This window comes from Tachyglossus aculeatus, chromosome 26, assembly GCF_015852505.1.
Source record: "Tachyglossus aculeatus isolate mTacAcu1 chromosome 26, mTacAcu1.pri, whole genome shotgun sequence".
NCBI classification, from domain to species: domain Eukaryota; kingdom Metazoa; phylum Chordata; class Mammalia; order Monotremata; family Tachyglossidae; genus Tachyglossus; species Tachyglossus aculeatus.
This window is the reverse complement of record NC_052091.1, coordinates 9,114,594-9,130,020: the sequence shown is the minus strand read 5'-3', so window position 1 is coordinate 9,130,020 and position 15,427 is coordinate 9,114,594. Positions and strand designations below refer to the sequence as shown.

The following is a 15,427-nucleotide window of genomic DNA, read 5'->3' as shown; positions in this document are numbered from 1 at the left end:
TACCTGCTGTGAGAACTTGCACAAGTCACTTAATTTTTCTGTGCCTCAGTTTTCTCATCTGTAAAATGGGGATTAAGGCTATGAGCCCCATATGGGACATGGGCAGTGTCCAACCTGATTAGTTTGTATCTACCCCAGTGCTTAATTCAGTGCCTGGCACATAGAAAGCACTTAATAAAAACTATATAAAAAAAACTCATTGTTTTTAAATTATTCATTCAACTCTTTCTCCTTCTGCTATATCCACTCTCTTCTCTCACTAATAAAATAATAGTAATAGCAATAATTATGGTATTTCTTATGCACCTTACTATTCACCAGGCACATAGGCTGGGATTAGAACCAGTTCCCAAACTTGTGCTCTTTCCCCAAGGCCATACTGCTCCTCAGAATAATTAACCTCCAATTTGGGATTAGTGGAAAAGGTCCTGGCCTGGGAGTCAAAGGACGTGGGTTCTAATCCCAACTCTGCCACATGTCCACTATGTGACCTTGGGTGAGTCATTTCACTTCTCTGTGCCTCAATTACCTCATCTGTAAAATGGGGATTGAGACTGTGAGCCCCATGTGGAACAAGGACAGTGTCCAACTCCTTAGAACAGTGCTGGGCACATAGTGAGCACTTAATAAATATCACTATTATTATCATTATTATTAAATAACTGGCTGCAATCAGATGAGAAGTTCTTGAATTGGTTGGGGAGTGAGCAAATAATATATTAAAGAGGAAAGTGAGGTGGAGACAGACAGTCCCTGTAAAATGATTTTTGGAATGAGCAGCACTTTTAGAAAGACTGCCTTAAACCTACTTTCCTAGCCATGGCTCTCCTTTACTCGCTACATTTTTCCCCGCTTACTACTCGGCAGACCCCATGTCTTCCGTTAAATATTCAGTGTCCTTGTGTTTGAAGACTCAGAAGGGAAAATGATCCATGAAGGAAGGCAAAATATACCTTCTTTTTTGTTGTTTTTAAGGTCATTTGTAAAGCACTATGTGCCAGGCACTGTACTAAGCACTGGGGTAGATACAAGCTAATCAGGTTGGACACAGTCCCTGTCCCACATGGGGTTCACAATCTTAATCCCCATTTTACAGATGAGGTAACAGTTATAGAGACATGAAGTGACTTGCCCAAGGTCACACAGCAGACAAGTGGTGGAGCCAGGAATGCCTGTCTACTTGTTTTGTTGTCTGTCTCCCTGCTTCTAGACTGTGAGCCCATTGTTAGGTAGGGATTGTCTCCATCTGTGCCAAACAGTACTTTCCAAGCACTTAGTACAGTGCTCTGCACACAGTAAAAGCTCAATAAATACAATTGAATGAATGAATGAATGAACCCAGGTCCTTCTGACTTTCGGGTCTCTGCTCTTCTTTCCATTTGTATCTTCTTTGGAACAGGTAGAGCCCCAGGGACCCTGGGTTACTCGCCATCAAAAGATTCTGCCCATTTACATGAGAAACCCAACTTCTACCGGATAAATACAGATGGCCCAATTATTATATGGGCTGATGCCACAGGAAAAACATTGTATTATGCAAATTTGCAAACCCAACACCTGTCTCTGAGATCGCCACTCCAAGAGCAACCTGCAGGCTGGGTGGCTACAGGCATTTTGAAACCATTACCTTTTAGCTAATAGTAATTACTGGCCTCTCATATTAATCTAGTCTGTGTTATTGATTACAATCTAGCACACCTAATGAGCCAAGTATTCAGAAGATGTGAATTCGCATCTTTTCACCTTTGGGCATCACCCCCTTCCAGACCCAGTTGGTCATTCGTGCTGGGCAATAGGTTGGCATTCAAAATCCGCACGTAGTTACCTTCAGCTCGCAAACTGGAACTTGCGGATATGAGACAAAGCCACTATGGATGGGTTCTTGTTTTGCCTGTTGGGACCTGTTTGTTTCTGCAGTACCATCTGCATTAAACCAACTTTTGGAAAGCTTTAACGAGGCCTTGATCATAGTGAGTCCAGAGTTATATTTTTAGTACCCCCTTTAATGATGTTAATTACTAAAATTCTGACCGTGTTCTTTTCAGATATTTGCTGATTCTCCTTTAGTTTTACAAATCACTGCATCCCCAGCCATACACATTGCATTCCTTTAATCTGTGGATGAAGTCATTTCTTTCATGCCCCCGCATCTTTCTTGTTCCTTCTAACACCTTAACAATCATATTTATTGAGTGCTTACTGTGTGCAGAGTATTCATTCAATCAATTGTATTTATTAAGCACTTACTGTGTACAGAGCACTGTACTAAGCACTTGGGAGAGTACAATATACCAGAGTTGGTGGACTGGTTCCCTGCCCACAAGGAGTTTACAGTCTGGGGGGGGTGGGGGGGGTAGACCGACATTGATATGAATCAATAAATCATATTTATTGGGTGCTTACTGTTCGCAGACCACTCTACTAAGTGCTTGGGAGAGTACAATAAAATAATAAAAGACACCTTCCCTGTCCATGACGAGCTTACAGTCTAGAGAGGGAAATGGACACAAATATAAATAAATTACAAATCAATCAATCAAATTTATTGAGCACTTACTGTGTGCAGAGCGCTGTACTAAGCACTTGGGAAGTACAAGTTGGCAACATATAGAGATGTTCTCTACCCAACAGTGGGCTCACAGTCTAGAAATCTACAAATATGGACATAAGTGCTGTGGGGCTGGGAAGGGGCTTAAGCTCCTCCTCTGCCTCCCACCCCCTAACTGTGGGGATCCTCAAGGTTCAGTTCTGGGTCCCTTTCTATTCTCCACCTAGACCCACTCTCTTAGATAACTCATTCACTCCCATGGGTTCAAATACCACCACTATCCAGTTGATTCTCCACCTCCAGCCCTGATCTCCTCCCTCTCTGCAGCCTCACATTTCCTCCTGCCTTCAAGACATCTCTACTTGGAATATCTTGCCATCAACTCAAACTTAACTTGTCCAAAACAGAACTCCTTATCTTTCCACCCAAACCTTGTCCATCCCCTGAATTTCCCATCAATGCAGACAGCACCACCATCCTTCCTGTCTCATAAGCCCATAACTTTGGCATTATCCTTGATTCCTCTCTTCATTAACCCACATATTCAACCTATCATTAAATCCTGCTGGTTCAAATGCTGCAGCATCGTTAAATCCGTCCTTTCCTCTCCATCCAAGCTGCTACCACGTTAGTCCAAGCACTTATCCTATCCTGCCTTGATTATTGTATGGGCCTCCTGGCTGACCTTCCTGCCTCCTGTCTCTCCCCACTCCAGTCTATACTTCACTCTACTGCCTGGATCATTTTCCTACAAAAACATTCAGTCCGTGTTTCCCCACTTCTCAAGAACCTCCAGTGGTTGCCCATCCACCTCTGCATCAAACTCCTTACCATCAGCTTTAAAGCACTAAGGCACCTTGCCCCCTCCTACTTCACCTTGCTACTCTCCCAGCCCACGCACTTGGTTCCTCTAATGCCAACCTACTCATTGTACCCTGATCACCGGCCTGCCAACGATGTCTTGTCTCTGGCCTGGGACATTCTCCCTCTTCATGTCTAACAGATAATTACTCTCCCCCCACATTACCCTTCCCTGAACAAGCCCTCTTTTTCTGTTTTTCCACTCTCTCCTGCACTGCCCTGACTTGCCCCCTTTATTCATCACCCCTCCCAGCCCCACACCACTTATGTCCATAGCCACAATTCACTCAGTTGTATTTACTGAGTAGTTTACTATGTGCAGAGCACTGTACTAAGCGATTGGGAAAGTGCAACACAATAATAAGCAGTGAAATTCCCTGCCCACGAGCTAATTCATTTATTTATATTAATGTCTAGAGGGAGAGCCCTCTAGACTGTAATAACAATAATTATGGTATTTGTTAAGCATTTACTATGTGCCAAGCACTGTTCTAAGTGTTGGGGTAGATACAAAGTAATCAGGTTGGACACAATCCCCGGCCCACATGAAACTCACAGAATGTGTTTTTCATTTGTTCTACTGTACTCTCCCAAGTGCTTCATACAGTGTCCACATGCAGAAAGTGCTCAATAAATACAATTGATTGATTGATTTCTGACCCACAGTGTAGGGAATGATATAGAGTACGCCCCATCATTAACATATTTCCGAGACTAGTGAGGGAAGGAGGGAGAGGGAGAAAATGTTGTGATCATTAGGAGCTCTAACTTGAGGGAAGTTAATAAATCAAGTTAGACCAGGTTAATCAGGAAAAGGCTGTAATCTGCCAAGTGAATGAACCCTTTAAGATAATTAGACAAGCCCCAATTCCCCCTCTTTTTCTGCAATTCCGCCTTTCGAATTCCTTGACTGGAAAACTGGGACGGCCCCAGTATTCAAGCCTCACCCTGGAGCGGCAGCGCAGCCTAGTGGAGACAGACCAGGTCAGGGAGTCAGAAGGACCTGGGTTCTAATTCCGACTCTGCTAATTGCTGGCTCAGTGACCTTGGGTGAGTCACATCACTTCTCTCAGTTTCCTCACCTGTATAACGGAGATACCTGTCCTCCCTCCTTCTTAGAGCGGGAGCCCCTTGTGGGACAGGGACTGTATCCGACCTAATTGATTTGTACCTACCCCCGCACTTAAAACAGTTTTTGACACATAGTAAAGCGCTTCAGAAAAACCAGAAACAAATAGCAACAATAAAGAAATTAGGAGGAAGAGGTGTCATGTGTCCCTTTTCCTTCAGGCCACATCCCTGACTTCGCACACAGTAAGCGCTCAAAAAAATATGATCGATGGATTACACGACTCCTCTTTTCTGAGTCCACTCAGCCAGACATGGATGAGGTTGGAGGATTTCTCCAAAACTGGGCACTCCTAAGGTAGTCAAACACCATACCCTAGAACAAGTCTTGGGAACGGTGAGAAAATGTACATTAAAGGAAATCCATATTTTAAAATTATGTTAGGAGGGCTTCTGGCCTCTTAATGGGAAATGAACAAGGAAAAGGTAAATTCAGAGAATATCTATATTGAGTTGCACTGCCACTGGGGTGTTTTGTTGAGGCATATTAGCTAGTGTCCCTTTCTCAGGAAGAGGAAAGTCATGTTCCTAGCAGGGATAGAAAGGGATTCAGCCTGAGACAAACACTTGTAGTCCTGCCTTGGTTCAGGACAATTTTTGAAGGACCCTAAAAAGAGTTGATTTGATTTGCGTTAATGCCTGGGAAATGAAGGCAGAAAAGTCTCCCGGGAAAGTAGTCTGTTGTGTGTTTGTGGGGCATCTGGAAAGTTTGGCTTTTAAAAGACTAAACAAAGCGACTCTAATGGTATGTATGCAGTTCTTGTGTGCAGAGCCCTGTATTAATCCCTGGGAGACAAATACAAGGGCCCTCTGGGTCTTGCTATCTACGAATAAGGCTGGAAGGGGTTTGGTGACAGACACAATTGGAAAGAAAAAAATCGTAAAAAGACAAAAACGTCACCAAAAATCTCTCATGGGCTCTAAAACACTCAGTAAGGTAGGTGTTATCTAAAAAGAGTTGACTGACGGATTGATTTCATAGACCCAGATCTAAGGAAGCACCTGCATTTAGAATGATAGGTCGGGAATGAACATTTGTACTAGTATTGTGTTCATAAACATTCAGGATATGTGACAAGAGTTGCACAAGAAAACAGCCCCCTGAGTTATACGCTAAAATCTTACGCTGAAATTTTCCACCTCTGCAGCTAAAATCCAATCAGTTCTCAGAGGCTCAACACAAACCCTCTTATTCAAAGTCTGAGTAATTCGTTTCCATCTACACTGTGTTGTCTTGGAAAATCTTTCATTGCGTGTGAAAGGCACCCAGCTCTATTGCCTACAAGCCCGTAAATTTGGCATTATCCTTGACTCACCGCCCTCAGTCATTCAATCTGTCATCAAATCCTGTCAGTTCCACCTTCACAATATCTTTAAAAATCCACCCTTTCCTCTTCATCCAAACTGCTGCCATGTTAATCCCAGAACTTTATCCTTTCCTGCCTTGATTACGCACCAGCCTCCTTGCTGACCTCCCTGCCTCCTGTCTCCCCACTCCACTCTTTACCCTGATGCCCAGATCGTTTTTCAAAAAACAAAAAAAAAAACAATTGCTCTGTCTACATCTCCCAACTCCTCATCAATTCATTACTCATCCACTTCTGCATCAAACAGAAAGTTCTTACCTTTGGCTTTAAGGCACTCAATAAGTTCACCCCCTTTTGTCTTACCTCACTGATTCCTACTACATCTCCTCCAAGAAGCCTTCCCAAACTAAGCCCCACTTTTCCGCATCTCCCACTCCCTTGTGCCTTGCTCTGACTTGCTCTCTTTGCTCTTCCTCCCTCCCAGCTCCAAAGCACTTTTGTACATATCTGTCATTTATTTATACTGATGTCTGTCTCCTCTACTCTAGACTGTGAGCTCTTTACTGGCAGGGAATGTCACTGTTTATTGTACTTTCCCAAGTGCTTAGTACAGTGCTCTGCACACAGAAAGCGCTCAATAAATACAATTGAGTGAATGAACAACCCAGCTTTGCTCCTCTAACTCCAACCTACTCTCCTCAATCTCATCTACTCACCACTGATTCCTTGTCCTCATCCTCCAGGTGGCCCAGAACTCCCAACCTCTTCATATGACAGACCACGGCTCCCGCCACCCTCAAAGCCTTATTGAAATCCCAACTCCTCCAAGAGGCCTTCCCTGTCAAAGCCCCATTTCCCCTAGTCCCTCTCCCTATGCACTTAGAATCTGAATTCTTTAAGCACTTGATATCCACCCCACCCTCAGCCCCACGACATTGATTTTTATAGCCATAATTCATTTTAATGTCCAACTCCCCCTCTAAATTGAAATTCCTGGTGGCCAGGGAACGTGTCTACCAACTCCATTGCACTGCATGAGAAGCATCCTAGCTCAGTGGAAGGAGCCCAGGCTTGGGAGTCAGAGGTCTTGGGTTCTAATTGTGGCTGCGCCACTTGTCAGCTGTGTGACTTTGGGCAAGTCACTTAACTTCTCTGTGCCTCAGTGACCTCATCTGTAAAATGGGGATGAAGACTGGGAGCCCCACATGGGACAACCTGATTACCAAGTATCTACCTCAATGCTTAGAAAAGTGCTTGGAACAGAGAAGGTGCTTAACAAATACCATCATTATTATTATTATACTTTCCTGAGCACATACAGCAGTGTTCTGTATATGGTAAGTGCTCAATACCTACCTCCGATTGATGGATTGGAAGCAGCTTATCCACTTCATCTCCCAAACTCCCCCACTGCCTCCTTTTCTGAGCAAGACCCTGGGCACTAAACCTTAGTCAAGACAAAACACATGACAGAAGCAGTGTGGCCTAGTGGAAAGAACATGGTCCAGAGAGTCCCAAGACCTGGGTTCTAATCTCGACTCCAGCGCTTGTCTGCTGTGTGAGCATGGGTAAACCACTTAGCTTCTCTGTGCCTTGGTTACCCCATCTGGAAAATGGGGATTAAGACTGTGAGCCCCTGGTGGGAAAGGGACTGTGTCCAACCTCCTCTAGCGTGTAAGCTCATTGTAGGCAGGGAATGTGGCCGTTATATTGTACTCTCCCTAATGCTTAGTATAGCACACAGTAAGCACTCAACAAATATGATTGACTGATTAACTTGGATCTACTCCAGCACTTAGAACAGTGCTTGACACACAGTAACCACTTAAATACCATGATATATGATATAGCATATATCATGCTATATATTGGAAGCAGCATGGCTCAGTGGAAAGAGCGCGGGCTTGAGAGTCAGAGGTCATGGGCTCGAATCCTGGCTCTGCCACTTGTCAGCTGTGTGACCTTGGGCAAGCCACTTAACTTCTCTGTGCCTCAGTTACCTCATCTGTAAAATGGGGGAGCAACAATGGCCTAGGAAACTGATGCCTCAATTTCTAGTGTGGCTCTCCTGCTGATTTCTCTCTCAAGCTGGGCCGTGTTTATTCTGCTGCTGGTCCCATATGTGGGATAAAGACAGTACCAATTGCCCTTATTTTACAGAATGACATCCGCTCTCCCAGTCAATCTATTGATCGAGAGTATTCACTGAACGCTTACTAGGTACCGAGCTCTGTACTATGTGCTTGGGAGAGTTTGATATAACAGGGTTGGGAGACACCTGCCCCGCCCACAGTGAGCTGAAATCACCTCTGACCTTTGTCATGTCCTCTGTCCTACTAGAAAGGAAGGAGTTCTAAGAAATACGACGCTTATAGAGACTAGGAAAGGAAAGGAGCGGTTTTGGTTTTTTGCTTTTTATGGCATTTGTTCGTGATTACTATGTGTCAAACATGAATAATAATGATGATGGCATTTATTAAGTGCTTACTCGCCCCCTCCTACCTCACCTCCCTTCTCTCCTTCTACAGCCCATCCCGCACCCTCCAATCCTCTGCCACTAACCTCCTCACTGTACCTCATTCTCACCTGTCCTGCCGTCGTCCCCCAGCCCACATCCTTCCCCTGGCCTGGAATGCCCTCCCCTCACGCATCCACCAAACTAGCTCTCTTCCTCCCTTCATAGCCCTACTGAGAGCTCACCTCCTCCAGGAGGCCTTCCTAGACTGAGCCCCCTTTTTCCTCTCCTCCTCCCCATCCCCCCCGCCCTACCTCCTTACCTGCCCCACAGCACTTGTATATATATTTTTACAGATTTATTACTCTATTTTACTTGTACATATTTACTTTTCTATTTTGTTAATGATGTGCATATAGCTTTAATTCTATTTGTTCTTTTAGTACGTTTAGTACAGTGCTCTGCATACAATAAGCAGCATGATGTAGTGGATAGAACACAGGCCTGGCAGTCAGAAGATCATGGGTTCTAATCCCCCCTCTGATACATCTGCGGTATGACCATGGGGAAGTCACTTCACTTCTCTGGGCCTCAGTTCCCTCATCTGTATAACAGGGATTGAGACTGTGAGCCCCTCATGGGTCAGGGGCCGGGTATGAGTCCATTTGCTTGTATCCACCCCAGCACTTAATAAAGTGCCTGGCCCATACTAAGTGCTTCATAAATACCACAAGGCTTAGTGGAAAGAGCATGAGCTTGGGAGCCAGGGCACATGGGTTCTAATCCTGGCTCTGCCACTTGTCTGCTGTGTGATCTTGGGCAAGGCACTTAACTTCTCTGTGCCTCAGTTCCCACATCTGTAAAATGGGGATGAAAACTGTGAGCCCCACGTGGGACAACATAATTACCTTCTATCTACCCCAGTACTTAAAATAGTGCTTGGCACATAGTAAGCACTTAACAAATACCACAGTTGTGCTTAGTGGAAAGAGCCCGGGCTTGGGAGCCAGAGGTCATGGGTTCTAATCCTGACTCCACCACTTAGCTGGGTGTCTTTGGGCGAATCACTTCACTTCTCTGTACCTCAGTTACCTCACCTGTAAAATTGGGATTAAGACTGCGAGCCCCATGTAGGACAACCTGATTATTCTGTATCTACCTCAGTGCTTGGAACAGTGCTTGGCACATAGTAGGTGCTTAACAAATACCACAATTATTATTTTTTCATCATCATCATTAGTAGTAGTGGTGCTTGGCACATAGTAAGCACTTAAATACCACAATTATTATTATTATCATCATCATCATCATTAATAGTGGTAGTGCTTGGCACATAGTAAGCACTTATATACCATGATTATTTTTAGTAGTAGTAGTAGTAGTAGTAGAGAAGCAGCGTGGCTCAGTGGAAAGAGCCCAGGCTTTGGAGTAAGAGGTCATGGGTTCTAATCCCAGCTCTACCACTTGTCAGCTGTTTGACTTTGGGCAAGTCATTTAACTTCTCTGTGCCTCAGTGACCTTATCTGTAAAATGGGGATTAGGACTGCGAGCCCCACGTGGGACAACCTGATTACCTTGTATCGACCCCAGTGCTTAGAACAGTGCTTGGCACATAGTAAGCACTTAACAAATATCATTATTATTATTCTTTGTGCCTCAGTTATCTCATCTGTAAACTGCGTATGAAGACTGTGAGCCCCAAGTGGGACAACCTGATAACCTTGTATCTATCCCACCACTTAGAATAGTGCTTGGCACATAGTAAGCACTTAAATACCATCATTATCATTATTCTCTATGCCTCAGTTATCTCATCTATAAAATCGGGATGAAGACTGTGGGCCCCAAGTGGGACAACCTGATAACCTTGTATCTATCCCACTGCTTAGAATAATGCTTGGCACATAATAAGCGCTTAACATTCCATCATTATTATTATTCTCTATGCCTCAGTTATCTGTAAAATGGGAATCAAGACTGTGAGCCCCAAGTGGGACTCCCCAAGTACTAGTAATAGTGGAGAAGCGGCGTGGCTCAGTGGAAAGAGCCCGAGCTTTGGAGTCAGAGGTCATGGGTTCAAAGCCCAGCTCCGTCAATTGTCAGCTGTGTGACTTTGGGCAAGTCACTTAACTTCTCTGTGCCTCAGTTACCTCATCTGTAAAATGGGGATTAAGACTGTGAGCCCCAAGAGGGACAACCTGATTGCCTTGTAACCTTCCCAGAGCTTAGAACAATGCTTTGCACATAGTAAGCGCTTAATAAACGCCATTATTATTATTAGTAGTAGTAAGCGCTCAATAACGAGGAATGCGTGATCCTTGCGGCTCCCTTAATAATAATAATGGCATTTATTAAGCGCTTACTATGTGCAAAGCACTGTTCTAAGCGCTGGGCAGGTTACAAGGTGATCAGGTTGTCCCACGGGGGGCTCAGAGTCTTCATCCCCATTTTACAAATGAGGTAACTGGGGCACAGAGAAGTGAAGTGACTTGCCCAAAGTCACACAGCTGACAACTGGCAGAGGCGGGATTTGAACCCATGACCTCTGACTCCAAAGCCCGGGCTCTTTCCACTGAGCCACGCTGCTTCTCTTAAGGCGGTGGAGGGGAGAGGGAGGACTGGGGGGCTGAGGGGGGACCCCAGAAGTCCGACGCCCACCTGCACGAGGATGGTTCCGATGGGGTCGGGGCGGGCCGGGCCGTCGGCCATGGTCCGGGCCGCGGCGGCGGCGGCGGCGGCCCAGCGCCCCCGAACGCCTCACCGTCCCCACAGCAACCCCACGCGCTGCTCGGACCGGCCCACCCCGCGCCCCCGAGGGAGGGGACACCGCTCTCCCCGCCGTTCCGCTCCGCGCTCTCCAGGGCCGGCGCCTCCCGGCCTTCCCCCCCGCGAAGCGGCGAGGGTGGTACGGCCCAAGGCGGAAGTGGCCGCCGGCGGGGCCGGCTGAGGAGGGCCGCCATGGCCGCCGGCCTCCCCTGCGCCCTGGTCACCAGCTGCGCCGCCGCCTTCGCCGGGGACCGGCTGGTCCAACGTGAGTAGCGGAGCCGCCCTGAAGGAAAAACAAAGCAAAACAAAAAACCACCCGCCCCACCGCCCCTTCCCCACATGACCCTGTTCCCTGCCCCCACATCGGACCCTGGGGTCGCCCTTCCCCACCACCCTCCCTTCTAACAATAATACTTATTACCATTATTATATTATACTATAATAATTATAATATAATATTGCTATATTATAATGTAATAATTATAATATAATATTATATTAAGCGCTTACTATGTGCCAAGCACTGTTCTAAGCGCCGGGCACTGTTCTCCGCCCCTTCCCCACCCCCCGGCCCGGGCCTTGCCTCGATGACCCTGTTCCCTGCCCCCACATCGGACCCTGGGGTCGCCCTTCCCCACCACCCTCCCTTCTAATAGTAATACTTATTACCATTATTATATTATAATATAATGCTGTTATATTATAATATAATAATTATAATATTATTATATTAAGCGCTTACTATGTGCCAAGCACTGTTCTAATTGCCGGGCACTGTTCTCCACCCCTTCCCCACCCCCCGGCCCTTGCCTCGATGACCCTGTTCCCTGCCCCCACATCGGACCCCGGGGTCGCCCTTCCCCACCACCCTCCCTTCTAATAATAATTATCATTACCATTATTATATTATAATAACTATAATGTAATATTGTTATATTATGATATAATAATTATAATATAATATTATTATATTAAGCGCTTACTATGTGCCAAGCGCTGTTCTAATTGCCGGGCACTGTTCTCCACCCCTTCCCCACCCCCCGGCCAGGGCCTTGCCTCGATGACCCTGTTCCCTGCCCCCACATCAGACCCTGGGATCGCCCTTCCCCACCACCCTCCCTTCTAATAATAATTATCGTTACCATTATATTATAATATAAAAATTATAATATAATATTGTTATATTATAATATAATAATTACAATATAATGTTATTATATTAAGCGCTTACTATGTGCCAAGCACTGTTCTAAGCGCCGGGCACTGTTCTCTGCCCCTTCCCCACCCCCAGGCCCGGGCCTTGCCTCGATGACCCTGTTCCCTGCCCCCACATCGGACCCTGAGGTCGCCCTTCCCCACCACCATCCCTATAATAATGATAATTATCATTATTTCATTATAATATAGTAATTATGATATAATAATTACAATATATTATTATTATTATATTAAGCGCTTACTATGTGCCAAGCACTGTTATTTGCGCCGGGCAATGCTCTCCGCCCCTTCCCCACCCCCAGGCCCGGGCCTTGCCTCGATGGCCCTGTTCCCTGCCCCCACATCGGACCCTGGGGTCGCCCTTCCCCACCACCCTCCTTTCTAATTATTATTACATAATAATATTATACAATAATTATTATTATATTAAGCGCTTATCTAAGCGCCGGAAACTGTTCTCCGCCCCTTCATTCATTCATTCAATCGTATTGAGCACTTACTGTGTGCAGAGCACTGTACTAAGCGCTTGGGAAGTACAAGTTGGCAACATATAGAGACGGTCCCTCCCCAACAGTGGGCTCACAGACTAGTATGGGGAGACAGACAACAAAACGTATTAACAAAAGAAAATAAATAGAATAAATATGTACAATAAATATGTACACCCCCCGGCCCGGGCCTTGCCTCGATGGCCCTGTTCCTTGCCCCCACATCGGACCCTGGGTTCGCCCTTCCCCACCACCCTCCTTTCTAATAATAATAATAATTATTATTATTATGTTATTATTATTATATTAAGCGCTTACTATGTGCCAAGCACTGTTCTCCGCCCCTTCCCCACCCCGGATCTTGCCTCGATGGCCCCGTTCCCTACCCCTGCATCGGACCCTGGGGTCACCCTTCCCCACCACCCTCCTTTCTAATAATTATGATAATAATAATAATAATAATGGTATTTGTTAAGCGCTTACTATGTGCCAAACACTGTTCTAAGCGCCAGTCCTCCTTCTCAACCCTAATTTCTTCCGCTCCCATGGGGCCTGTAATAATCATAATAATAGTGGGATTTGTTAAGCGCTTACTATATGCCAAGCATTGGTTTAATTTGCTCCAAATCCCGTTTGGATACCCCGCCCATTAGTGGCGCCCCAATTCCTTGGAAATGCGGGAGGAGGGGATCTTGGCCTAGAGATAACTGTGGTATTAAGCACTGAGGTAAGCACTGGGATTGGTAAAATATAAATAGTTCGGGCCCAGTTCCTGTCTCCCAGGAGGTGCACAGTTTAAAGGAGAATGTTTTTTATCCCTATTATACAGATTCATCCATTCAACCGTATTTATTGAATGCTTACTGTGTGTAGAGCACTGTACTAAGCCCTGGGGAGAGTACAGTACAAAAATAAGCAGGCACAGATTAGAAGGAACGTGCTGTTGTGGATAAAGCAGCAGCATGGTTCAGTGGAAAGAGCCTGGGCTTGGGAGTCAGAGGTCATGGGTTCTAATCCCTGCTCCACCACTTGTCAGCTATGTGACTTTGGACAAGTTACTTCACTTCTCTGTGCCTCAGTTACCTCATCTGGAAAATGGGGATTAAGGCTGTGAGCCCCACATGGGACAACCTGATTACCTTATATCCCCCCCCCCCCCCCCCAGCGCTTCGAACAGTGCTTGGCACATAGTAAGCGCTAAACAAATGCCATTATTATTAATAAAACCCGGGCCTGGGAGTCAGAAGGGCCTGGGTTCTAATGTTACTTCTGCCATTTGTCTGCTCTGTGACCTTGGGCAAGTCACAACTTCTCTGTGCTTCAGTTACCTCATCTGTAAAGTGGGGATTAAGACTGAGCCCCATGTTGTTCATGGACTGTGTCCAACCTGAGTAACTCGTATCTATCCCAACGCCTGACATACAATAGGAGCACAGAAGCAGCATGGCCTAGTGGATAGAGCAAAGGCCTGGGAATCAGAAGGTCATGGGTTCTAATCCCTGCTTCACCACTTGTCTGCTGCGTGACCTTGGGCAAGTCATTTGTATATACACCAGTGCGTAGAACATAGTAAGTACTTAACAAATACCATCATTATTATTACAGTACTGTGCACATAATAAACCCTCAAATACCATTAATTGAAGAGTGGGGAGGGTGATGCAAAATGATGTTTAGAAAATGATCTGGGTGGAAGAGCAGAAGAGGGAAGTGTGGAGTGGGGAGAGATGAGACTGTAAAATCGTTTGGGCAGGGACTGTGTCTCTTATTGTTCTGTTGTACACCCCTCCCTCCCCCACCCCCAGCCCCAAATACTTAATTCAGTGCTCTCCAAACAGTACACACTCAACAAAAGTGCGATCAACTGGCTCACTGCAGACAGGATCCACTGTGGGAAGGGATCTCATCTATCAACTCTGTTGCATTGTACTTTCCCAGTATTTGTTAAGCACTTACTTCGTGCCAGGCACTGTACTAAGCGCTGGGGTAGATGCAAGCAAATCGGGTTAGACACAATCCCTGGCTCATGTGGGGCTCACAGTCTCAATCCCCATTTTACAGATGAGACAACTGAGGCCTGGAGAAATAAAGTGACTTGTGTAAGGTCACACAGCAGACAAATGGTGGAATCCAGATTAGAACCCATGACCTTCTCACTCCCAGGCCTGTGCTCTATCCACTACACCATGTTGCTTCCTAATGCCAAGGCTGTAGGGTTGTGGGATGAGGTAGATGGTGGTGGTTTCTGTAGTGCTGGGGAAGTTAGAGCAAGGAGAGGGCTTGGGAGGGGAGATGAGGTGTTCAGTTTTGGACATGTTGAGCTTGAGATGCCAGCAGGACACCCACACAGAGATGTCCTGGAGGAAGAGGAAATGGGAAATTTCATGGAGCTGATGAGATTGATTTGGGAGCTATCTGCGAAGAGGAGGCCAAGGATTCGAGGACGTTTATTAAAGAGGGTACCCTCGTTTTATAGGTAGAAGATTAAATGAGGTTCAGAGAGGCCACAAAACAGGAACCAGATCTCACAAAAAGCATCCTGGTGTTGTGGATAGAGCATGGATCTGAGAGTCAGAAGGTCATGGGTTCTAATCCTGGCTTGTTTGCCATGTGATCCTGGGCAAGTTACTTCATTTCTTGGTACATCAGTTACCTC

At 45.8% G+C, this 15,427-nt stretch overlaps 2 protein-coding genes across 5 annotated transcripts in view; one reads left to right on the top strand and one right to left on the bottom strand.

Moving 5' to 3' along the window:
- IQCH (IQ motif containing H) overlaps positions 1–15,427 on the bottom strand; it is a 164,092-nt gene that overhangs the window by 148,191 nt on the left and 474 nt on the right. For 3 of the 4 annotated variants that reach the window (XR_005456323.1, XR_005456324.1, XM_038766816.1), the window contains exon 1: positions 10,958–11,024. The exons of the other annotated variant lie outside the window; for it this stretch is intronic. Coding sequence is in view for 1 of the 3 variants with exons in the window: in XM_038766816.1 (XP_038622744.1) it covers positions 10,958–11,008 (51 nt within the window). In the remaining 2 variants the exon portion in view is untranslated. Of the gene's footprint in view, positions 1–10,957; positions 11,025–15,427 lie in introns of those variants that run through there. 4 annotated transcript variants of the gene reach the window in all.
- AAGAB (alpha and gamma adaptin binding protein) overlaps positions 11,244–15,427 on the top strand; it is a 38,427-nt gene continuing 34,243 nt past the window's right edge. Inside the window, exon 1 of the mRNA XM_038766820.1 lies at positions 11,244–11,330. Within this exon, the coding sequence (XP_038622748.1) occupies positions 11,258–11,330 (73 nt within the window). The 5' untranslated portion in view covers positions 11,244–11,257. The remainder of the gene's footprint in view (positions 11,331–15,427) is intronic.